Genomic DNA, 24,000 nt, shown 5'->3' with positions numbered 1-24,000 from the left:
CAGTCAGCCCCCTCCTCCCCTGGGAGGCAGGACCCCAGGCCCCGGCCCCTCCCGCACCAGCCCCCAGCCTCCTCCGCAGGCGCGCCCCCCGAGCTTGGGTTTTCTCTTCTAGGACGAGCTCTGTGGGGCCTTCTGGCGCCTGGTCCTGGCCCAGCGCTGGATGGGACGCCTCAAGGCTGTGGCTGGGTCCCAGATGCAGAGCCTGCTGGAGGCTGTCAACACCGAGATACACTTTGTCACCTTGTGTGCCTTTCAGGTTAGCCCTGAACTTGGGAGAGGCCAGGGGAGTGCGCCTTCCTAGGGCTTACTTAACGGGAGGTTTCTGTTGCCTAGCAACCCACGGAAGGTGGGGCTGGAACCCCCAAGCCCCGGGGTTGGGGGACACTGCTGAGAATAACACGTGTGTGGGCACTGAAGGATGGCGGGGGTCCCGGGCCCCCTGCACCAGCTCCGAGCTCGTTTCTCAGCCCGTGGCTGGGCGTTGCCAGGGGTTCTCACCGAGAGCAACCGGAAGGAGGGGATCCAAACACCCTGGGGACCCAGATCTGACTGGGCCCCCGCTTGCTGCGCGTTGCTAAGGACGCCTCCCCTTAGCAACCCCGGGGGCAGGGGGTCCAATCTTTCTCTGAGACCCTCACGAGGGGCCCCGGTAGGCGTTGCCAGGCAGGGAAGGCCCTCGGCCTGAGCACAAGGCGCGGGCGATGCAGTGGTGACCTCTCCCTCCCCTGCCCCCAGCCCCTCCCCAGCTGTCTTCGATTCGTCCAGACCAACATCTCCCGCCTCCTGCAGGACACCGCCGAGCAGCTGGCGGCCTTGAAGCCCTGGATCACCCGCAGGAATTTCTCTGGGTGCCTGGAGCTACAGTGCCAGCCGGGTAAAGGCCCCCAGCGCCCCCCAGCCCCTCACCTCCTACCTCACCTCTCCCATCCCGCAGCGCCTCCCCCCTTCCGCTCCCCAGACTCCGCCCTGCTCCCGTGGGCTGTGTGACCTCGGGCACTGTCCCCCAAGTTCACTCCTCTTACTGGGCCTCAGTTTACCCATCTCTGAGAAGGGAAAAATAATCCCTGCCTGTTTCTTTCTTTCTTTCTTTTTTTTTAACTTTCATTTACTTCTTTTGAGAGAGAGAGAGCCGCGGGCAAGAGAGCACAAGCAGGGGAGGGACAGGGAGAGGGAGAGGAGAATCCCAAGCAGGCTCTTCGCTATCAGCGAGGAGCCCAATGCAGGGCTCGAACCCACGCCCAGAAATAAATAGACTTAAAAAAAAAAAAAAAGTAATTATTTAGTGTGACATTTCACATCCTTTTTGTCCCCTACTAAATCTTTAAGAACCAGTGTGTATTTTACACTGCTGGCACCTGCGAGTTCAGACTCGCCAGAGGAGGCGTGTCTACACCCCGAGGAGGTGGGGGACTCACCAGGTCTAAAGGATCAATGGGAAATCAGGAAGAGTATGGTGAGAGACTGTGCCCGTGGAAATGTGACTTCTTCAGCGTAGTGAGGTTTACTCTGTGGCCAAGTACATAATCCGTTCTGTAACTGACCCTGTTTTAGTAGGAAAAGGGGGGGAAATAGACTATTTCACAGGACCCGAGTCGAATCTGTGTGTACGTACTTTCTCCCCACCTTACTGCGGTATTACTTGGAGGCTTTCTGTCCTTGTATCTGTTACTACATCTGTCAGGTCGTTTGGTTTTTATTCCTGCTTTTGTTTAGTAATCTCTATACCATACACGGGGCTGGAACCCGCGACCCCAAGATCGGGAGTCGCGCGCTCCACCACTGAGCATGTAGGGTGCCCTTGAAAGAGAGAGTTAAAAACCACCTTTCTGGGCGCCTGGGTGGTTCAGTCAAGTAAGCATCAGACTTCAGCTCAGGTCATGATCTCACAGCTTGTGAGTTCGAGCCCTGCATGGGGCTCTGTGCTGACAGCTCAGAGCCTGGAGCCTGCTTTGGATTCTGTGTCTCCCTCTCTCTCTGCCCCTTCCCCGCTCGCGCTCTGTCTCTCCCTCTCAAGAATAAACATTAAAAAAATTTTTTAAACTACCTTCCATTCTAATTTTTTCAGTTTCTCCCCACACTTCCAACATTTTGCCATCTAAATTAAGCTTCATCTGTACTTACATTTAGGACTATTCATTCATTTGACCACATTTTATGAACCATGTCCTTGGTGACGACACAGCCCGGAGCAAGACCAAGTGCTTGCACATGTGGGACTGACGTGCTAATTGAGGACAGAGACTAGAAACATGTAAGGAAATACTTAAACAGGAAAACATCTGAGTATAACGAGCCCTATGCAGGCAAATTACAACAGGGTGATGGAATCATGGTCTGAGGTGGTTGGCTGGAAAGTCACTGAAAGTTGAGAACACGAGAACAGCCAGTGCAAAGGCCCTGAGGCAGAAACCTGCCTATATGTTTAAGGAGCAGTGAAGGGGTACGTGTGGCTGGAGCTCAGTGAGTGAAGGGAAGACAGAACGAGGTGAGCGTTTACAGGGAACAAAGACTGGGAAGGATCTTGGACCGTTTTATTACCTGCCCTTTTGTCAATCTATCATTTGGTCAAACGTTTAATTTATGAAATTAAGCTATTATAATATCATTTAACAAGCACTAAGTAGTAGGTTCTGGCAATAAATAAGACAGATAAGGTTCATGTCAGGACTTCACAACCGATTGGAGGAAAAAGAGGAATAAACAAATCAATACATAAGCACTAGAAATATACTTGTCCAGGGGCTTCTGGGTGGTTCAGTCAGTTAAAAGTCTGACCTGGGCTCAGGTCATGATCTCACGGTTCATGAGTTCGAGCCCCGTGTCGGGCTCTGCGCTGACAGCTCAGAGCCTGGAGCCTGTTTCAGATTCTGTGTCTCCCTCTCTCTCTGCCCCTCCCCTGCTCTGCCCTTCTCTGGCCCAGCCCGTCTCCTCAGTCACCCAGCCTCCTCTCTGCCCGCAGACACCTCCACCCTGCTGCCCCCACGGAGCCCCAGGGCCCTGGAGGCCACAGCCCTGCCGGCCCCCCAGGCCCCTCTGCTGCTCCTCTTGCTGCTGCTGCTGCCCGTGGCTTTCTTGCTGATGTCCGCTGCCTGGTGCCTGCACTGGCGAAGGAGGAGACGGAGGACACCCTACCCTGGGGAGCAGGTGAGCCGGCAGAATGGACAGAGGGGATGGGGAGGTCTGAGGGGGTGACGCTGAGCCTGTGGAGGCCACAGGGCCTTGCACCTCCAGCCTCTGGGACTGCTGCCCCTGTGGCTCGCGGAGCGTTTGCTCATCTTGGTGAATCCTTCACGGAGCCCAGAACTCTGCTGTGTGTGTGCAGGGCCGGGACGGGGGTGGGGGGGGGTCGGTTTGCTCCGGATGAGGAAGACCACTCTGGGGCCGTGATGGGGGCAGACTGGAGGCTGGGTGAGGGTCTCGGGAGAGAGAACAAGGCCTGAGTCAGGGCTCAAGGAGGACAGGGCTGGGGCACCTGGTGGCTCAGTCAGTTGTGCATCTGACTCTTGATCTCAGCTCACTCAGGTCTTGATCTCAGGGTCATGGGTTCGAGCCCCACATTGGGCTCCCCACTGGGCATGGAGCCTACTTAAAAAACAAAACAAGCAAAAAAAAAAGACAGGGCTGGTGGGGTGCCTGGCTGGCTCAGTCAGTGGAGGGTGCAACTCTTGATCTCCGGGTTGTGAGTTCGAGCCTCAGGTTGGGTGTAGAGATGACTTAAAAATAAAATGTTAAGAGGCACCTGGGGGGCTCAGTTGGTTAAATGTCCGACTTCAGCACAGGTCGTGATCCCGCAGTTCGTGGGTTCGAGCCCCGCGTTGGGCTCTGTGCTGACTGCCGGCTCAGAGCCTGGAGCTTGCTTTGCATTCTGTGTCTCCCTCTCTTGCTCTGCCCCTCCCCCACTCATGCTCTCTTGAGTGTGCTCTCTCTCTCCACGTTAAATAAGTAAATAAATGTTAAAAAATAAAAAATAAATAATAAATAATCAAACCAAGTCTTTAAAAAAAGCACATCTTTAAAAAACAAAAAAGGGGCGCCTGGGTGGCTCAGTTGGTTAAGCATCTGACTTCGGCTCAGGTCATGATCTCATGGTTCATGGGTTTGAGCCCCATGTTGGGCTCTGTGCTGACAGCTCAGAGCCTGCAGCCTGCTTCGGATCCTGTGTCTCCTCTCTCTGCCTCTCCCCCACTCATGCTCTGTCTCTCTCTCTCACACAAAAATAAATAAACACTAAAAAAATTAAACAAAACAAAGAACAGGACTAGAAATTGACAGGCTTGGGCAGGCGGCACAGAGGACCCTGGGCCCTGCCCAGTGGGGAATTTAGGGGATGAGAGAGATTAGGGAAAGAGACTAAGCTCAATGGGGACCTGGGGGCGGGAGGGGCCCCAGGGGAGACATTTGGCGACTGGAGTCTGCGAGCCCGGAGACAGTGGCCTCCTGACGCAGGCGGAGGGGACCACCTTTGCAAAGGCCTCCAGGTGTGAACAGGCTCTGGGTGTTCCGGTAACGGCGGCCAGCCTGCGGTGGGTGTGAATGTGGGTGTGAAAATCTAGGCCTCAGACACCAAGCCAGGGAGCCCGGGCTTCCCGCCCAGGGTAGCAGGGAGCGGGGGAGGTGAGTGATGGAAGAAAGAATGTGGAAACAGGCGTGAGGGCAGAGGGCAGGTGGGCCAGCAGGGAGAAAGGGCGGGAAGGCTTAGCGGGTTCCCGATGGGCCCAGAGAACTCTAAGAGGAGGCATTTTGCAGTAATTGTTCACACGTACGATGCCTCAGTGGTACCAGCCTTATGCTGGCGCTGTCTACGAATTAACCTACTTAACTGAGAAGCTGGCCTTGTTATTATTCTGTCTCACAGAGGCTGAAACCAAGGCACAGAGACGTAAATAATTTGCCAAAAGTCACACAGCGTATGAGCGACAGAGCCAAGACGTGACTCCGAGCTCTCTGGGCATCTAAGCCTTTCCCTCTTCTGTCTCAGGTTCCTTATCTGTACAAAGGACTCTAAATCTTTCTCCCATAGAGTTGTCGGGAGGGTAAGTGACAGACACACAGAGCCCTTACAGCAAGGCTGTCAAACAGAAACAGAACACAAGCCACACATGTCATTTAACACTTCTGATAGTTGGGGCACCTGGCTCTCTCAGTAGAGCATGAAACTCTTGATCTCAGGGTTGTGAGTTCAAGCCCCACATTGGGCGTATAGGTTACTTAAAAAAATAAAAACTTTCTTTAAAAAAATTTTTTTTTACATTTATTTTTAAGAGACAGAGAGAGACAGAGCACAAGTGAGGGAGGGGCAGGAAGAAGAGGAGACACAGAATCGGAAGCAGGCTCCAGGCTCCGAGCTGTCAGCACAGAGCCCGATGCCGGGCTCGAACTCACAAACCGTGCAATCGTATCCTGAGCAGAAGTCAGACACTTAACCAACTGAGCCACCCAGGCACCCCAATATAAACTTTCTAGTAGCCACATTTTTAAAATTTATTTTTTTTAGAGTTTATTCATTTTGAGAGGAGAGGGGAGGGGCAGAGAGAAAGGGAGAGAGAGAGAATCCCACGCAGGCTCTGTGCTGTCAGTGTGGAGTCCATGAAGGGCTCGATCTCACAAACCGTGGGATCATGACTTGATCTAAGATCAAGAGTCAGATGCTTAACCGACGGTGCCACAGAGGTACACTGTAGGCACATGTTTTTAAGTAAAAAGACACAGGTAATCTTAATACATTTTATGTCACCCTGTGTATCCAAGATGTTGTCATTTCAACATGTAATCAATATTTTAAAAAATTATTGAGATAGTTTACTCATTTTTCAAAAAATGTTTATTTTTGAGAGAGAGACAGAGCATGAGTGGGGCAGGGACAGAGAGAGAAGGAGACACAGAATCGGAAGCAGGCTCCAGGCTCCGAGCTGTCAGCGCAGAGCCCGATGTGGGGCTTGAACTCCTGAACTTTGAGATGATGGCCTGAGCCAAATTTGGACCCTTAACCAAATGAGACCCCCAGGCGCCCCAAGACAGTTTGCTCATTTTTTCACATCAAGTCTTCAGAATCCAGTGTGTATGTGCCACCCACAGAACATCTCCGTTCACACATTAAATTTTTATTAGAAACGCTTCATCCGCAGGGCACCTGGGTGGCGCAGTTGGTGAAGCGTCCGGTTTCAGCTCAGGTCATGCTCTCACCGTTTGTGAGTTCGAGCCCCGCGTCCGGCTCTGTGCTGACAGCTCAGAGCCTGGAGCCTGCTTCTGATTCTGTGTCTCCCTCTCTCCCTGCCCCTCCTCTGCTCGTGCTCTGTCTCTCTCTCAAAAATAAATAAACGTAAAAATAAATAAAACACTTAAATAAAAACAATTTTAAAAAAGAAATGCGTCATCTATATTTAAAGTTCATGACATTCACATGGCAAATGTAGATTCACCTGCTCCGGTTGTTTGAAACATACAGAAGTTCTCCAATAACGGAATCAAGGATCAGTGTCTAAGTGTAATGAGTTTTCATTTGTGTATGGAAATTTTTATGACAGTTATTTTATTTTTGTGGGTTTTATTTTATTTTTGAGAGAGAGGGGCAGAGAGCACCAGTGGGGGAGGGGCAGAGAGAGAGAAGGGAGACAGAGGATCCCAAGCCGGCTCCGCACTGACAGCAGAGAGCCTGATGTGGGGCTCAAACCCAGGAGCCTCAACATCATGACTTGTGTGGAAGTTGGACGCTTACCCAACTGAGCCACCCAGGCGACCCTACAATTTTTTTAATTTTTTTTTTTTTAAATTTATTTCTGATAGAGAGAGAGAGACAGTGTGAGCAGGGGAGGGTCAGAGAGAGAGAGAGAGAGACAATCTGAAACAGGCTTCAGGCTCTGAGCTGTCAGCACAGAGTCCGACGCGGGGTTCGAACCCACCACTGTTAGAGCATGACCTGAGCCGAAGTCGGACGCTCAACCGACTGAGCCACCCAGGCGCCCCTACAATTTTTTTTTAAAGGCCATCCTTTGAGAAGTTTTCCTCTTATCCTTGCTCCTGTCTGCTCTGCTTTCCTGCTCTCCTAAGAAACACACTATCCGTTTAAGTTTAAATTAGGTAAAATGTAACAGTCAGCTCCTCTGTCGCTTTGGACCATACATTTGGAGTACTCAGTATTCCCGCGTGGCTGCTTGGCTATGCTGGAGCGCTCAGATCCCACTGCCGTGGGAACCCTTGTTCTCTTGGACAGTGATGCCCTCACACATAGTGAGCGCTCATTGCCAATGGAATTATTTTCTTTTTCTATTAAAAAATTAATGTTTATTTTTTGAGAGAGAGAGAGAACACACGACAGAGTACAAGTGGGGGACGGGCAGAGAGAAAAGGAGACAGGATCCGAAGCAGGCTCCAGGCTCTGTCAGCACAGAGCCTGATGCGGGGCTGGAACTCACGAACCGCAAGATCATGACCTGAGCCAAAGTCCGATGTTTAACCGACTGAGCCAGCCAGGTGCCCCGAATTATTTTCAGTACCGAGTGTGTGCAGAGCCCTGCGCTTGGTGCTCTCCTCACCTCTCTCCAAGGGCCCCCAAACAGCCCAGGGAGACAGACACGTCGATCATCCCATTTTACAGAGGAAGACACTGAGGCCCAGAGCGAGGAGTCACCCGCCAGAGGACACAGAGCCAGGACTCGGAGAAAGTCAGCTAGAGACTGGTTCCTTCCTCGACCACGCCGCCCCGCTACCTCTCTCCCCAGGATGGAGGCAACGCCAGCCCCCAACGCCAGCGCCAGCGCCACCTATCCCCCTCTGTACAAAGTCCTTGTCCCCAGGAAATTGTATATAAATCATCCTTTTCTACCAGCTCCGGCCCCGCCTGTCTGTAGATGGGACACGGTGTGCACGGGGCAGTTTGGGTGTGCGTCTTGGTTTTTCGGTTAATGCAATGTTTCATTCAGTAGCGTTTTCTGAGGCCTCCTGGGGCTCAGAGCCAGTGCACCGCACTGCGGAGACCCAGATGGGAGTCAAAACCCGCCCAGCCCTCTCAGGGCTCCTGTCCTATGGGGGAGAAGACACGGGACCCCTCTGGGGTCGGTACAGCGTGGACAAACGTTCTGATGGCCGGACAAAGGGCACTGTGGGAGCCCAGAGGAGGTACCCGGATACCGGGGAGGCTCCCTGGAGGGAAGGACTGGAGCTAAAAAGCACTGGGTTGTGACCTGCCAGATATTAGAAGGTGGGGCGGGCTGGAGAGGAGGACGTCCCAGGCAAGGGACGCAGCAGAAGCCACCTGGAAGTCATTCCCTCATATACTCTTAAGTCGCAGAGGGAAGACGACTTTCACCCGTTTTACGGATAGGGACACTGAGGTCTAGACAGGCCAGGGGTTTGGCCAGGTCATAAGGAGGCACAACAGGCATCGAGTCTACGCTGAGCGCAGAACAGAGAGCCTAGCTGCCCCCTGCGGGCCACCACTTGCCCTGCAGCCTGCGCTCGCTTTAGCCAGTAACAGCGCTTCGCCTCTCGCCGGCGAACACCCGGCAAACCCCCCTCCGCCAAAAGGGAGATTAGCAGCCCCTCAAAAATATGGCGGCCGAGGCTGGCCGGCCCCGCCCCCGCTGAGCCGTCCTGCCCCACGTGACCTCTCGCGCCGCACAGCAATGGCTATCTAAGAGCCGGCGAGAAGAGTTGTACCCGGATTGGACGTTCGGGGGACGACCCGCCTTCTGGTGGGGCCTTTCTGCGCACGCGCCAGACACTTCGGCCAATGAAAAGACGGAAAGCTGCCCGCACAGCCCATGCGGCGTCACTTCCTCCGCCCCTGTTTCAAGGGATAAGAAACCCTGCGCAGAGGCTTCCTCCTTTCCTAGGCGGCTGCCGAAGATGGCGGAGGCTCAGGTGCGGGCTCCGCGCGGGCCGGGGAGGCGTGGGGCCGGGTGGGATCCAGGCCAGGGCCGGGTTGAGCCCTCTTTCCCCTCATAGGTGTATTGTGAGACCTAAACTTGGTCATTGAGCGAAATGGGGAGCTTTTTGGTCGGAGAAGAGTGTGCATCTGGGGGAATAGGAGATAAACTGGGACTTTTTTCTTTGTCCGAGACTGGTTCACATGCGGCATCGTTCCTCCCTCAGGGGTGGTTATGGGGCTCCCAGCACGGGTAGAGTTAGTTTGAAACTAGGCCTCGTTTGCCTTTGCCGAATGAGACCCATGTGTCCCCAGCGGCGGGGAAGCACGCGGAAAGCGCCAGGGCGGCCTCGCGGCGGTGAGACTTAGAGGGTTGGCCAAAATGGAGGTCGCTCCCCCTCCCCCGCCCAGGCGCGTGTTGCACCCACTTCGTGGGACTGCTAATCCGTGTCCTGCAGGCTCTGAGCGTTTTTGTAGGAATCTCAGGCAGTGGGTCCAGAGCGTTCCCGCCTACACGGCATGCAGGGTCGAATTCCTCTTCTCATGCTCATTGGGGTTGGTCTTAAAGATCAGAAAGGAGAGAACTAATAAAAAGGCTCCACAACCCTGGGAACTACACTGTCCGTAACCGCCTGGGGGCCCTCGAGGGACACAACAGAAGCTTAGATCTGAGTGTCCCCACTCCTGTGCCATTTCTTTTCTGTAAAGGAGGGGGTGGGTCGGGAAATGGTGCCCATGTGAATTTCGTGTAACGAATCTGAGCGGTTGAGGAAAAACAAGTGTGTGCTGTCAGGAAAGTGGAAGGGGACTTCATCGAACACGTGTCCCTTCATTTGCTGTGGGCCCGGCGCCGTCTGTGTTATATTTTGTGTGATTCCCTGACCTTCCCGTAACGTTCCTGAGGCAGATCCTGTTATCCTCATCTTCTAGGTGAGGAGGCTGGAGATTTTTAGCCAAAGTCACATTGTCAGGAGGTCTGGCTTTAGATTCTGTACCCTTCTGCCTTCCAACAATCACAAGTATATAACAAGCACTCGGTAAGAGTGGGGATTTTGCTCTTGGTGAAGCAGCTGCAGATTCGGTGTTGAGCAGTTCACCCAGGGACACAGTTAGGGGACGTGAGGTCCCAGGCTTTTGTCTGCTCCACGGAGCCTCGCCCCCGCTGAGCCCGCTTCCGTTACTAGTCAGTTTGTGCTGGAAACGGTCTTGCCTTTGATCAGGAAAGACTCAGTCTTTTCAGGATTGCACAGCTGGTATTCCAGATGATAAATTCTGAGTGGATCGATGGCCAGTGTGGCCAGCCTTTGTTCAAATCCAGCACATTCTCTCAGGCTTTTAAATCTGGGCTTTTAAAAAAATGCCTGCCCTTCAGGCAGCTGTGATGGGAGGCAAGGTCTTTGGTGTATCCCATTTCCTGAGGTCTTGAGTCTGCCATTTGCTTGCTTGGCCACATCTGTCAGGTGGGCCTTGGCTCCTAGTTTCCAGGCATGATAATGGTTAGGAGGCGCTCTGGGGAAGAAGGTGAAAGAAACCAGTAGAAAGCGCTGGTTGCTTCGGGGTGGGAGTTGGTGCTTTCGGTGCATCTAAGCTCTCCCCCTGTCTCCACCAGGTCCTGGTGCTCGATGGCCGAGGGCATCTCCTGGGCCGCCTGGCGGCCATCGTGGCCAAGCAGGTGCTGCTGGGTAAGTCCGCTCTGCTCGCTGCTGGGGGGTGGGGGGGGGAGTCCCACCGGAGGTCTGTGATGAGCAGCAATCACCATCTTTCGTTTGAGTCTCACGACCATGAGATCAACCCCATGCACCGCTCTGAGACCTGCCAGCCCCTCCCTGCCCTGGGGCCTGGGCTCCAACATGGGACATTCTTCTCCCGTTTGACTGGGGGGGGCAAGAGGCTCCCCTGCGGGGCCTCAGCTGTCTTGTGCCTTGTGGTCCCTTCCGTGGTTGAAGGGACCCCATTTCCAGGTCTTTGGCAGTAACTGGGCAGGTGGGTGGTGGCCAGTTTGAAGGTAAAGCCCTTGGCTACTTAGCCATCGTCCACCTCGGTCACCTCACTTTTCCATTGTCTCTAGGCCGGAAGGTGGTCGTCGTGCGCTGCGAGGGCATCAACATTTCTGGCAATTTCTACAGAAACAAGCGTAAGTGAGGACCTGGGAGAAGGGCTGGGGGGAGGGTTGACTTGGGACATGGCTCAGGCTTCGACGGGTCCGAAGGTGAGCCCGCCGGGGGTGGGAAGTGCTCGGAGTTCCCTCACAGGCGCCTGGGAGGTTGGGGGTGTGTGTGTCTGGGGGCTAAGGCTCCGCCGCGCTGTCTCTCCCCAGTGAAGTACTTGGCCTTCCTCCGCAAGCGCATGAACACCAACCCGTCCCGAGGCCCCTACCACTTCCGCGCGCCCAGCCGCATCTTCTGGCGGACGGTGCGAGGTGAGCTGGGCCCGAGGCTGCGGGCGGGGCCGGCCGGGCGGCCAGTGATGAGCACGTCTCCCACTCGTGTTCGAGTTCTCCGACCATGAGATGACTCCACATGCACTACCATCTGAGGCCGCCTGGGTGTCGGTGGGGCGGGGTGCCCGCGAGCCCCCTGGGCGAGCCTGCTGTCCCTCTGCCCGCAGGCATGCTGCCCCACAAGACCAAGCGTGGCCAGGCCGCCCTGGAGCGCCTCAAGGTGTTCGACGGGATCCCGCCGCCCTACGACAAGGTGAGCGCAACATTCCCACGCGGTGTCCGTGTGTCCGGCGTCAGTGATGGTGCCCAGTTGTACCTACATTGTTTGACCCTCGTGAGAACAGCCCTGACTGAGACGCCCTTCGGGCCCGCCTTCCCCCATCTGGTCCTCACTCCAAGTCTCTCAAGCTCCTCTCCCTTCTCTAACAGAAAAAGCGGATGGTGGTTCCCGCTGCCCTCAAGGTGGTGCGTCTGAAGCCTACGCGGAAGGTGAGTCGGGGTCGCAGAGTGGTCTCACTATGGGTGGGTGTGAGGTCCGGACACTGGCAGATGATGTCTCTTTTCTCACGATGGTCTGCGGATGCCTCTGCGGGCGGTGCCGATAATGCCAATGGCTCAGCTGATGCCAGGAGGGGGGCGGGGGTATCTTTAGCTTGGGCCTGCTGAGAAAAGTGAGGTCAGCTCTGTGCCTTGGCCACTGTGCCTCCGCTTAACTGCGCCCTTTCCCCCCCAGTTTGCTTACCTGGGGCGCCTGGCTCACGAGGTTGGCTGGAAGTACCAGGCAGTGACAGCCACCCTGGAGGAGAAGAGGAAGGAGAAGGCCAAGATCCATTACCGGAAGAAGAAGCAGCTCGTGGTGAGGATGGGCAGGGAGCGAAGGGCGCCGGGCTCGCGGGCGGTCTCTCCGGACGCGGTGGCTCAGCACCAGACCCTCTCTCTGGGGCCCAGCTCGGGGAGGGGAGCGGGGAGGGGAGCGGTCCTGGGAGGAGCCCTGTCCCAGGCGCAGCCGCTGACCAGCGTGTGTCCTGCCCCCACAGAGGCTCCGGAAACAGGCCGAGAAGAACGTGGAGGGGAAGATCAGCAGATACACAGAGGTCCTCAAGACCCACGGCCTCCTGGTGTGAGCCCAATAAAATTGACTGTTTATTCCTCATGCTTGGCCTGGCCTGCCCTTCCTCCGTCGCCGCCCTAGGATGCAGGGCTCCCGGGGCCGCTGTCCCGGCGCTGCAGGCAGCCTGGGACTTAGAACACTGGGACCCTGGGAAGGGCCTTAGTGCCTGTCGTCAGGCAGGGCCTCCCAAACACGGCTCTAGGGGCTTTAGAGGCATAAACTGCCATGACCACCTCATCGGTGAAGGTTTAGTAAGGTGACAGTTGGAACAATTAGGGCAGTTTCAGTGTTTGTGAAAAGAGACCTGGAAGGCGATCGGAGGGGAACCCTGCGTTGTGCGCGGGCACGTCCAAACTTCCCCCGTGGTCAGGTGCTGGCCCCTCCCCCCACAGCCTTTAGGGGGTGAGGACGCTAGGGGCCAAGCCTCGTGGCACAAAGCGATTTGCAGACGCCTGCACGGGGAAGTAGGGCCAGGGGTCACAGGCACTGCCCTTGGGCTTTCCCTGTACTTTGTGATCCGAAACTAATAAATTATTTTTAAAGAAATTTGGCGTCTTTGCAGTGTGTGTCCGCTGCGGAGGCAGGCCCAGGGGAGTGAGGCCTCTTGCCGAGAAAAGTCACTTGTCACAACCCTTGGGTTATAACCTGCCTTCAAGGAAGTTTTTCTTCCCTCCCAAGGCATTTCCTTGAGGTTCCTGTGTAGTTCTGTTTCTTGAAACCAGGTGGCCAGAGGCTGCCCAGTGGCCATAAAGCCGTCAGTCAAGTCAGCTGCCAAGTACGGAACTGCCACCATCTTAAACCTGCCGCTTCGTTGGGGGTCACGTGGGCTGTTCTGGTCTGTGCAGCCCCAGGAGGTCTGTGCTTTCCGGAAAGAAATGGACGTGATGCTTGTAGGTAGTAATGAGGTAGCGGAAGTGGGAATGTTAATTTTTATAGTGCTTTTTAACTTTTAATGATTATTTTTGAGAGCGTGAGCAGAGGAAGAGCAGAGAGCGCGAGACCTTCCGAAGCAGGCTTCAGGCTCTGAGCTGTGAGCACAGCCTGACGCGGGGCTCTTACCCACAAACCATAACCACAAACGGTGAGATCATGACCTGAGCCACCCAGGCGCCCCTTCACAATGCTTTCAGACTAAAGCTAGACCTTTCAGCTCTAGACAGGTAAACGGAGGATTTAGCAGCCACCAAGCAAGCTCTTCACTGTCACCTCTTCCGTGCGCTTGGGGATTAACGGGCAAGGCCAGAGCAGAAAGAGAGGCACAATCCAAGCAGGTTCTGCATTGTCAGCACAGAGCACGACAGGGCTTGAACCCACAGAGATCTTTTGACCTGGACCAAGATCAAGACCTGGATGCTTAAACTGAGCCACCCTGGTGCTCAATAGTTGGAAGTTTTCTAATTGAGAAGTTCAATATTCAAATGCCTAACAGTACAAAGAAAACCACTTTTTTTTTTTAAATATATTTTTTTTAATGTTTTCTTTATTTCTAGGAGAGAGAGAGAGAGACAGCATGAGCAGGGGAGGGTCAGAGAGAGAGGGAGTCACAGATTGAAACAGGCTCCAGGCTCTGAGCCAGCAGTCAGCACAGAGCCCGACGCGGGGCTCAAACCCACGAACCGCGAGATCATGACCTAAGCGAAAGTCGGACACTTAACCAACTAAGCCACCCAGGCGCCCCGAAAACCACTTGAATATGACAAACATTTTACTCTGATTCACAGGGCACATTGTAACTCCCATGTCCTGTCATGATTAATCTTCCTAAGACGTCCAAGCTCAGGGGCTTACATTTTCTCTCAGAGTTATTTAACAAATCGGTGGTACCTTTAGCTTTCCTGAGGCTCTCCTTCGCTGCAGGAAGTGCCTCCAGAAGGGACCAGAGCCTACAGAGTTTAAATACTAGTAACAAAACCCTGTTAAGCAGCACACTAGAGTCCCACCAGCAGCATGAGCCCTTAAGAAGATAGATTAGGCTTTGTAAACCCGTAAAACAAGCCGCATTGGGGCCCCTGGGTGGCTCAGTCAGCTCAGTGGCGGGGGTTCCCGAGTTCGAGCATCGCTTCGGGCTCTGTGCTGACAGCTCAGAGCCTGGAGTCTGCTTCGGATCCTGTGCCTCCCTCTCAGCCCCTCCCCTGCTCGCCCTCTGTCTCTCTCTCAGAAATCAATATCCAAAAAACTTTTTTGAATGTGTGAAAAAAAAAAAAGCCCCAGACAGGGAGGAAATGTTTGCAAGCCATCTTGTGAAGAACTTGTATGCCGGCTGTATATTAAAAGCAAACAACCAAAAAAACTCCAGGGAACAACCAAGTAAATTTGAGTAAGAATTTGGAGAAATGTATCACCAAAAAGATCTACAAATGGTCCATGAGCACAGGAGAAGCTCCACATCGCTCACCATTTGAAAATGCAAATAGACTTTCTGGACGTCCCTTAATCTTTCCTGGGGGGCAAATATGGAGACTCGAACCTCTGGGTCAGCAGCAGAAATGTTTGCAGAGCCGGGTCTTGCAACTTGCCCAACCCGCCCACCCCCGAAGCGCCCTCTACAGCGCGTGGGCAGCCTGGCCCATCTCTGCCAGGTGATAGCAACCTTTCCTGTCCCGGCCACAAGGGAGGGTCTCATTTTGCTAGGTCTTGGGGTGCACGCTGGGGAACGGGAGCTTCTCCAGGTCAAGGAGGGTTTGCATTTCCGTTGTGAAACCCTGGTAAGTATGTCTGAAGCCCGCAAGAGGCAGGAAATAGTCTCAAGCGGTAATAACTAGAGTTGGCTGAAGTGGATTATTGGACATCAAGGCTCTTTGACACTGGAGATCTGAAAAATCAATGTGGTGTTGTAACCACGCTTAAAATGAAGATAGAAATATGGGGCGCCTGGGTGGCTCAGTCGGTTAAGCGTCTGACTTCACCTCAAGTCATGATCACATGGTTCGTGGGTTTGAGCCCTGCGTCGGGCTCTCCGTTGACAGCTCAGAGCCTCCTGGAGCCTGTTTGAGATTCTGTTGTCTCCCTCTCTCTCTGACCCTCCCCTGCTCACGCTGTCTCTCTCTCTCTCAGAAATAAATTTTAAAAAAACATTCAAAAAAAATTTTTTAATGAAGATAGAAATAGAAACGAAAACAAAAAAGAATCAGTGTGTTGCAGGAAGGAAAGGAGAAAGTTAGAAAGCAAGAGGAAGGCCATGCTTGGCTGGCTTAAACAGAAGAGCACGTGGCTCTTGATCTCGGGGCTGTGAGTTCGAGTCCCACGCTGGGTAGAGAGATTACTTAAATAAATACATAAACTTAGAAAAAAAGAAAAAGCAAGAGGAAGGAAGGGAAGAGGAGGAGAGAGAAACAGGTGTTTGGTCACATTGCAGAATGTACTTCCTACTGCGGGTTGTGGTCATTGAAAACTGCGCAGCTAAATATCTCCAAACGGCCCCACCTCCTTCACGGTGAAGCAGTCTTTTTTTTTCCTTTTCCCTTATCATCAAAATCTCACCAGCTATTCTGAGCAAATTGCAAAATACTGAGCATTTTAAAAACCAGAGAGGAAATCACACTTAATCTCACCATCTGGAGACGCAAACCACCAGGGCAGCAGCTTACATTTCCTTCCAGGCTTTTTTCTAAGTCGCTTTCGTACATCGTTCAGCACACCCTGTGGATACCAACTCTGAAGCCTGCTTTTGTCTTATTTAACTAAATATAATAAATCCTTATCAAGTTGTTCAAACACTCCAGAAATTACTTTTTTCTTTAAAAATAATAAACCTACTATGAGGTCAGTTGCAGGTGTCAGAGGGGTGGATATAGGGTTTATTATTGTTATATATTTTTTATTTTTTTAATTTTTATTATTTATTTCTAGGAGAGAGAGAGAGAGAGAGACAGCATGAGCAGGGGAGGGTCAGAGAGAGAGGGAGACACAGACTCTGAAACAGGCTCCAGGCTCTGAGCTGGCAGTCAGCACAAAGCCTGATGCAGGGCTCGAACCCATGAACCGCGAGATCATGACCTAAGCGAAAGTCGGACGCTTAACCGACTAAGCCACCAGGCGCCCCAATATAGAAGGTTTTAAAACAGAAAAATGAAAAGTCATCCCCTTCTAGTGCTACCGTCAAAGGGACTGAAGCAACTACATTTAAAAATGTTTTAGGGGCACCTGGGTGGCTCAGTTAGTTAAGCGCTTCAGCTCAAGTCATGATCTCACAGCTGGTGGGTTTGAGCCCCACATCCAGCTCTGCCCTCACAGCTTGGTTGGCTAAGTCAGTGGAACGTGCAACTCTAGATCTTGGGATTGTGTGTTCGAGCCTCACCTTGAGCGTACAGATGACAACAACAGTAAAACATTTCATTCAGAATTCACAAAGCTGGGGCGTCTGGGGGGCTCAGTCAGTTAAGTGTCCGACTTTGGCTTAGGTCATGATTTCACGGTTCGTGGGTTTGAGCCCCGTGTCGGACTCTGCGCTGACAGCTCAGAGCTTGGAGCCTGCTTCGGATTCTGTGTCTCCCTCTCTCTCTGCTCTTCTCCTGCTCACACCGTCTCCCTCTCTCTCTCACAAATAAATAAAAACATTAAAAATTTTTTTTTAAATTCTCAAAGCTATTGTGTAAGAGAAATTTAAGTAACTAAACTTTAAAATTATTTTTTGTAAGTTGGTAGCATTTACATCTCTGAAGTTATTACAACTTACAGACTGTAAGATTAGGGGCGCCTGGGTGGCTTAGTCGGTTAAGCGTCCGACTTTCGCTTAGGTCATGATCTCGCGGTTCGTGGGTTNCTCTCTCTCTCTCCTAAAAATAAATAAAACATTAAAAAAAAATAAAGACTGTAAGATTATTATTTATACATATATGTATGTATGTGTATATATACATATATATGTACATACGTATGTATATATACATATATAGCAAGGCTGTCCAACAGAATTTTCTGTGTTCATAAAAATTTTCTGCATCTTCTCTAATATCCAAGCCACATGTGGTTTCTGGGCACTTGACTTATGAATAGGGTGACTGAGCAATTGAGTTTTAAACTGTATTCAATTTAAATTTAATCGGTATCTCTTAAAGAATGAAGAGCCAGTGGTTGGACTTGCCAGGGCTCGAACGCAGGAACCCAGGACCTGGAAGCACAGGCTCTCCCACCCAGCAACAGCCCCCCGCCCCCCTCAGATTACATTTAAATAACGGCATGTAACTACTGGCTACATTACTGAACAAAGCAGTCTGTGATACCCTCAAATATATAGTCCACAATTATATCACAGTAACCAGCTGTAAAAAAGACAGTCATCCTATAGATTGTCAATAAATATTTAGAGTAGACTTTGTGGGTTATAATAGGCCTTTTGCTCTGCAATTTGCTTTGTCCATGTACAAATTCAACTGAGGGTAAAATAGTCTAGAAGACACATTGGAAGCTGATAGCAGGATGACAATAGTTGCTTCTAGAGAAGAAAACTGAATGTGGGTGTCTGGGGAGAAGAGTAGGAAAGAAAGCCATTCATTTTTGCATTTTTCTGGGGTTTTTGTTTTGTTTTGTTTTCTGGTGTGTGTGTGTGTGTGTGTGTGTGTGTGTGTTGCTGTGTTATAAGAGACAGAGAGTGTGCAGGAGAGGCAGAGACAGAGGATCCAGAAGCAGGATGTGCACTGACATAGAGAGTTCGATAGGGGGCTCAAACTCACAACTGGTGAGATCATGACCTGAGCGGAGATCAAGAGCCAGCCAGAGTCTTAACCGACTCTTATTTTTGTTCTTTCTGAATTTGTATCGTGCACATGAAATACCTATTCACAACGAATTGCAAACTTAAAAACAAAATATGGCTGGCAATCTTTTCATTTCTGGATTGACTGATCTACCTCACATTTATTAAGTGCTTGCAGAATATTCCAAGGTGGAGCTATGCCTTGATTTATACCTCTCACTGCTGTAATGGTGGACATTTTGATTCATCCCAATCCTCCATTCGTTCCTTTAGTGACTTAATGCACAAGCATAAATTAGGCACCTCGTGTATGACAGCCATCAGATGCTCTGGAGAACAAACCCAGTAAAAATTCTTGCCTTCAGGGGCACCCAGGTGGCTCAATAGATTGATACTTGATTTCAGCTCAGGTCATGATCTCACAGTTTGTGAGATGGAGCCCCTTCTGGGACTCTGCGCTGACAGCTCAGAGTCTGTTTGGGATTCTCTCTTTGCCTGTCCCCCACTACTGTTCACGCTCTCTCTCCCTCAAAATAAATAAACTTCTAAAAAATTAGATGTAGATGTAAATTAGAGGAGAAAAAGAGCATTCGGCTCTAAGAATGTAAAATAGAGACAAGATCCAGATCACAAGGGAGAAGCTTGTTCAAATGTTTGCACCAATGCCCCATGCTACAGGGTAAGTACACAAACTGACTAAGGGAAGGTTTGGACTCAAGGATAGCAATTCTTTGTCCGTTGAATCTAAAAAAACAAAAACAAAAACCAAAAACACACAAACCCAGAGACAAACAAACAAAAACCCCTCTGTTTCATAAGATTTTGCTTTTTTTTTTTAATGTTTTATTTATTTCTAGGAGACAGAGAGAGAGACAGCGTGAGCAGGGGAGGGCCAGAGAGAGAGGGAGTCACAGACTGAAACAGGCTCCAGGCTCTGAGCTGGCAGTCAGCACAGAGCCCCACGCGGGGCACGAACCCACGAACCGCAAGATCATGACCTAAGCGAAAGTCGGACGCTTAACCGACTAAGCCACCCAGGCGCCCCAGACTTTGCTTTCTAAGAATTTATATAATCACAAATAAGGGGGATCTGGCTGGCTCAGTAAAACATGCAACTCTTCATCTCAACGTTGTAAATTTGAACCCCTCCTTGGGTGTAAAGATTACTTTAAAATCTTGGGGGGAAAAATGCGTATCCAGTTATAGACCCGCACTGTCCAATGTCATAGGCTTAGCTCCATGTAGCTATTTAAATTTAAATCTAAAAACGTTAAGTTAAACATTCAGGTCCTCAGTTTCATACACATTTCAAGTGTCAGTGGCCAGGTGCTGAGTGGTGCAGATATAGAACATTTTCTTTCTTTCTTTCTTTAAATTTATTTCTGAGAGAGAGAGAGAGAGACGACGTGAGCAGGGGAGGGCCTGAGAGAGAGGTAGGCACAGAACCCGAAATCAGGCTCCAGGCTCTGAGCTAGCTGTCAGCACAGAGCCCGAAGGGGGGCTCGAACCCACGAACCGCACGACCAGAGCCCAAGTCGGACGCTTAACCGACTGAGCCACCCAGGCGCCCCTAGAAATTTTCATCATTGCAGAAAGTTCTATTGAACAGTGCTGTTACAGACAGTGCTGCTACATCAGCAGAAGGGTTTTTATTCGCTAAACCTTCGTCTGGGAATGAAACAGAACATAAAGAACAACGTCCATGCAACTTGAAAAAAAAAAAATCATGGTCAACGCCCGCCCCTCACAAAGATGGCGGTGCCGTTATCCATGCTCCTGAGACCCTTCAGCCGCCCGCCCCGCAAAAAGATGGCCGTCACTCTATCGCGTTTGAATTCTGCAGGAACCGAGCCACGCGGTCCTCAAATCCCATGTGATCATAGTCCCGCTGAAACAGGACTGCCGCCCTATAACTCTCGCGATAACGCAGGCAGGGTCAAGGCTGACCTCGCCTTCCCAACGTGAACTGGAGCGCCCAGCGCAATCGTGGCCTGACTTTCGCGAGACAGTGTGTGCCGCTTCCCGAACCCCTGCCCTTCATCTTGCGGGGGTCCCTGCAGTCTCCGAATCGCGGGATGGGCTCGGGCCTCCCGTCAATCACCGTCGCGTCAGAGGCACCGCCCCAAACCGTGCTCCCGCCCCCTTTCGTCACTTCCTCTCTAGCCCCTGTGCGGTCGATAAGGAAACCCGGACGCCGCCGCGGCTTTCCTTTTTCCAGGCGGCCGGGAAGATGGCGGACATTCAGGTGCGGGCTCCGGGCCGCCGACGAGGTGGCGGGGCCCTCTCCCGGCCTCGGGGGCGCGTCCTGGAGAGAAGGACCCGCGCCCCAGTTTGGGGGTTAATGCCAGGCGGCCTCGATTTTCCGGACATTAATTCGGGCGGAGGGCTGTGTCTTTGAATTAACCTAATTAGCACTGCCTAAACACTCGGGTCTCCCCACGTGGGGTTTTAGGGGAGGCTCAAGCCTCTTGAGAGTTACTTCTGGAGGCCTTGGGCCATCGGGTTAATCCAGGAAGCCCGTCGTTTGGGTGTTTATTTCTGAAGTATATCATATGAGAGAATCCTGAGTGGGCGGCCTTGTGACTTGGAGAATAATCATTGCCAGAAAGGTGTACTGGATGTCAGAGGAATTAGTGTTTACGTCTGAGTTTTAAGGAGTGGATTCAGGTGTTTTAGAGCGTAAATACTGAAGTAACTCCGGTTCAGAGTTGAGTCTGAACTCCCCTCTTGGGGTGAGTGTTTTAGGTGGTAGTTAGCCAGGCTCTGGAGGTTGACGTCTAGGGAGGAAAGGCTGGAGAGGGTGGGATCTGGGGGTTTCTGGGAAGCATTTCCTGGCCAGGGTGCCGGCCCCGGCCTTACCAGCTTCTTCCTCATCCACGTAGACCGAGCGTGCCTACCAAAAGCAGCCAACCATCTTTCAAAACAAGAAGAGGGTCCTGCTTGGAGAAACTGGCAAGGAGAAGCTCCCGCGATACTACAAGAACATCGGCCTGGGCTTCAAGACGCCCAAGGAGGTAGGGGATTGGAGAGACTCTCGGAAGGAGCGCCCCGGTGGGCCCCCCACGTGTGTACACACGGAGTGGAGTGGCCCTTCCCGGGGCTGATGGGAATTGTAGTTCGCGTATCTGAGGCCACACCCCGTGTTTGCTTCAGGAACTTTTTGTGCCAGGCTCACTCCTTTCTCTCCCTTGTTCAGGCCATTGAGGGCACCTATATTGACAAGAAATGCCCCTTTACTGGTAACGTCTCCATCCGAGGACGGATCCTGTCTGGTGAGTGAGGACTTCTGGGGGCTTGGGTTCAGACTTCTGGGTCTGGGGGACGATTGGATTCCTGGGCGAGGAGGGCACTGGCAAATGATGTCTTCTCACGATGGTCTTCAGATGCCCGCCACGGGCCCTGCTGAGAAAGCCACTTGGCACAGCTGATGTCAGAAGCAGGGCTTAGGATCCCAATTCCCAGCATGCTCTGGGCGGCCCAAGGCTCCCCTTCCCAGGGGGGCTAACCTGCCATCTGGCCCCTCCCCCCAGGTGTGGTGACCAAAATGAAGATGCAGAGGACCATTGTCATCCGCCGAGACTACCTCCACTACATCCGGAAGTACAACCGCTTTGAGAAACGCCACAAGAACATGTCCGTGCATCTGTCCCCCTGCTTCAGGTGAACGTGGTGGGGCCTCGGGTTCCCAGGAGGAGGGGGTGGTCTCAGTGACCCTGGGACCTGGCCCGGGCCAGCCGGGCGCTCTGCCGCTGTGTGGGTAGCAAACTACAGGAGACGGTGTGAGGAGACTGCCCGGAGGCCCCCGCAAGGGTTGGAGTGTCCTCTACCGGGTTCTGAGTTCAGTGCCTTGCACGCTCTGTTTGTGAACAACGTCTGGGGGCAGGTGGGATTGGAGCCGAGCTTCGGTAGGGTTTGGTGGAGCCCGAGGGGACAGGCCTCGGCCTCCTGTCGCCTGCGTGGGGCAGCCCAGCCCCTGACGCCGCCCCTGCCCACCTCCACAGGGATGTCCAGATCGGCGACATCGTCACAGTGGGCGAGTGCCGGCCCTTGAGCAAGACTGTGCGCTTCAACGTACTCAAAGTCACAAAGGCCGCTGGCACCAAGAAGCAGTTCCAGAAGTTCTGAGGCTCGGCGTCTGCCCACACCCTGAAGAAAATAAAGTTATTTTCCCAGTCACGGGCCTGGCTCTGGGTACCTGCGCTTTTACCGGAGGGATCAGCTCTGGGAATCGGATGGGGTTGATGCAGACACGGGGTTCTCATTCATCCCCCGGAGCCCCTTATGTATGGGTGGGACTCGGAGCCAAGCCCTTCGTGTCCTCTTCAGTCTGGGTCTCGTTTTGGTCCGTGTCACTGCTTGGTGTGGAATAAGAAAGGTCTTCTACCTGGTGGTGGGGCGTGCCCCCCCTTCACCCCTCAGCCTCTGGGGAGGAAGTGAATGAGGGCGTAGGTCCCTGGGTTCTCAACTCAGGGCTGGGCCCTTTCTGGCCCCCTCGGGAGGGGGAGGAAGAAGCAGCCACCTCTGGGCCTGGCTGGGGGTGGGGGGGGGGGTGGATGGGCTTGCTGAGTTCTGTGCTGCCTCTTTCTGAACCCCAGGAGTCTTGACTTAACCTGGGATTTCGTGACTTTTCTGTGAAGGAGTCAGGGAGGGGGGAGAGCCAGACAGCCCCCGCTCCCAGGCCCCACCACCCCCTCCTGGGCCAGCACCAGACCCCTTTGCAGATGAACGGACTCATCTGAGGCGGGGGCAGGTTCTCCCCTCGGTGAGTAGCTGAGCTCCAGGGCTGAGGTTCAAGAGACTTCCTTTGCCCAAAAACTCAAGGAAATTGGCTTTGTTTTTAATAATTTTTTTAAATTTTATTTCTGAGAGAACGCATGAGCAGGGGAGGGTCAGAGAAAGAGGGAGACACAAAATCTGAAGACAGGCTCCAGGCTCTGAGCTGTCAGCACAGAGCCCAACGAGGGGCTTGAACCCACGAACTGTGAGATCGTGACCTGAGCCGAAGTCGGACGCTCAACCGACCGAGCCACCCAGGCGCCCCAGGAAGTGGGCTTTGAACGCGTGTGGCGGAGCCAGGCCAAGCTGGAGTCAGCCTGAGCTGCAGCACCTGATCACAGGCCGCTCAGAGGTGGGCTAGGAAGCCCCTGGAAGGGAGACCAGGTTGGGGTGGTCTCGGGGGAGGAGAGACCTTGGAGTTGGGGAGAAATGGGGACAAGGGTCAGGCAAATACAGAGAAAGAAAAGAAAAATTTCCAGGGAAAGAGATACAGCCAGACAGTGACCTTGAGTGTCAGGGGGAAACGGGAAGGGAGAGGGGTTGAGGGGAACAGTGGAAAGCATTCTGTTCCAGAAGAGCTGAGAAAAGGGAGAGAGACCTTGAGCATCAGTTACAGAGATAAGGACGGACTGAGACCGCAGGTGGCGACAGGCAGAATTCGGAGGCAGACAGACCTTAAGCACATAAAGTTAGGGATGATGGGACGAAGGTTGGGGACTGGGTGGGGGGCGGGGGGAAGGCACTGACTTCCAGAATCAGGAAAGACCCTCACCGAGTCACAGCGGGACGGAGACGCCTGCTGGCTTCGCCCTCGGGGTCCGGTGCCGCGGGTGTCCCCACGTCCCTGCCCCCCATGCCTGCACCAGGGACTGAGCCACAGCACTGGTACAAGGGTTGGGAGACAGGGCCGTGAGGAGAGAGGAGCTGCCGCCTCCAGGGACGCCTTCTCTGGACCGGCTCCGCGGCCCCTTTTTTACCCAGACCCGGTAAGGGCGGGGGTTCCTGCCAGAGGAAGTGGGGCCGCATCAAAGAGGGCAGGAAGGGGCAGGGACAGGTCAGAGGGGGGCACCGCCCCGGAGCTGCAGCCTGCGAGAGCCCGCCCCACCCCGCGCTGG

The 24,000-nt window shown here is 53.0% G+C and overlaps 3 protein-coding genes and 5 non-coding genes across 8 annotated transcripts in view; all 8 read left to right on the top strand.

Annotated features, from left to right (window-relative positions):
- The window catches only part of FLT3LG (fms related receptor tyrosine kinase 3 ligand), a 9,774-nt gene extending 1,950 nt beyond the window's left edge, over window positions 1–7,824 (top strand). The window contains exons 5-8 of the mRNA XM_077747195.1: window positions 111–256; window positions 736–874; window positions 2,960–3,144; window positions 7,595–7,824. Of these exons, the coding sequence (XP_077603321.1) occupies window positions 111–256; window positions 736–874; window positions 2,960–3,144; window positions 7,595–7,807 (683 nt within the window). The 3' untranslated portion in view covers window positions 7,808–7,824. The remainder of the gene's footprint in view (window positions 1–110; window positions 257–735; window positions 875–2,959; window positions 3,145–7,594) is intronic.
- Window positions 7,825–8,773: 949 nt separating this feature from the next.
- Window positions 8,774–12,456, top strand: RPL13A (ribosomal protein L13a). The gene is made up of 8 exons (XM_077747312.1): window positions 8,774–8,859; window positions 10,473–10,545; window positions 10,932–10,997; window positions 11,181–11,282; window positions 11,471–11,556; window positions 11,733–11,792; window positions 12,037–12,159; window positions 12,341–12,456. The coding sequence occupies exons 1-8, from the start codon at window positions 8,845–8,847 to the stop codon at window positions 12,425–12,427; spliced, it is 612 nt and encodes a 203-aa protein (XP_077603438.1). The 5' UTR covers window positions 8,774–8,844; the 3' UTR covers window positions 12,428–12,456.
- LOC144217799 (small nucleolar RNA Z195/SNORD33/SNORD32 family) lies at window positions 10,595–10,678 on the top strand. Its single transcript, XR_013330953.1, has one exon. It is a non-coding gene; the product is annotated as a small nucleolar RNA Z195/SNORD33/SNORD32 family (small nucleolar RNA).
- LOC144217798 (small nucleolar RNA Z195/SNORD33/SNORD32 family) lies at window positions 11,320–11,404 on the top strand. Its single transcript, XR_013330952.1, has one exon. It is a non-coding gene; the product is annotated as a small nucleolar RNA Z195/SNORD33/SNORD32 family (small nucleolar RNA).
- On the top strand, window positions 11,593–11,664 carry LOC144217800 (small nucleolar RNA SNORD34). The gene has a single exon (XR_013330954.1). It is a non-coding gene; the product is annotated as a small nucleolar RNA SNORD34 (small nucleolar RNA).
- Window positions 11,848–11,935, top strand: LOC144217801 (small nucleolar RNA SNORD35). The gene has a single exon (XR_013330955.1). It is a non-coding gene; the product is annotated as a small nucleolar RNA SNORD35 (small nucleolar RNA).
- Window positions 12,457–20,247: 7,791 nt separating the features above from the next.
- Window positions 20,248–22,285, top strand: RPS11 (ribosomal protein S11). Its single transcript, XM_077747386.1, has 5 exons — window positions 20,248–20,354; window positions 20,992–21,123; window positions 21,306–21,381; window positions 21,640–21,769; window positions 22,111–22,285. The coding sequence occupies exons 1-5, from the start codon at window positions 20,340–20,342 to the stop codon at window positions 22,232–22,234; spliced, it is 477 nt and encodes a 158-aa protein (XP_077603512.1). The 5' UTR covers window positions 20,248–20,339; the 3' UTR covers window positions 22,235–22,285.
- On the top strand, window positions 21,461–21,546 carry LOC144217802 (small nucleolar RNA SNORD35). The gene has a single exon (XR_013330956.1). It is a non-coding gene; the product is annotated as a small nucleolar RNA SNORD35 (small nucleolar RNA).
- Window positions 22,286–24,000: the final 1,715 nt, after the last annotated feature.

Source organism: Crocuta crocuta, unplaced genomic scaffold (genome assembly GCF_008692635.1).
Source record: "Crocuta crocuta isolate KB4526 unplaced genomic scaffold, BGI_CrCroc_1.0 scaffold334, whole genome shotgun sequence".
Classification (NCBI taxonomy): domain Eukaryota; kingdom Metazoa; phylum Chordata; class Mammalia; order Carnivora; family Hyaenidae; genus Crocuta; species Crocuta crocuta.
The sequence above is the reverse complement of the archived record's forward strand: the minus strand, read 5'-3'. Positions and strand labels throughout refer to the sequence as shown.

Coding starts and splice junctions, on each gene's coding strand:
- RPL13A (XM_077747312.1), top strand. Junction 10,546..10,931: donor GGCCAAGCAGGTGCTGCTGG/GTAAGTCCGCTC, acceptor CATTGTCTCTAG/GCCGGAAGGTGGTCGTCGTG. Junction 10,998..11,180: donor CAATTTCTACAGAAACAAGC/GTAAGTGAGGAC, acceptor GTCTCTCCCCAG/TGAAGTACTTGGCCTTCCTC.
- RPS11 (XM_077747386.1), top strand. Junction 21,124..21,305: donor GCTTCAAGACGCCCAAGGAG/GTAGGGGATTGG, acceptor TCCCTTGTTCAG/GCCATTGAGGGCACCTATAT. Junction 21,382..21,639: donor CCGAGGACGGATCCTGTCTG/GTGAGTGAGGAC, acceptor CCCTCCCCCCAG/GTGTGGTGACCAAAATGAAG.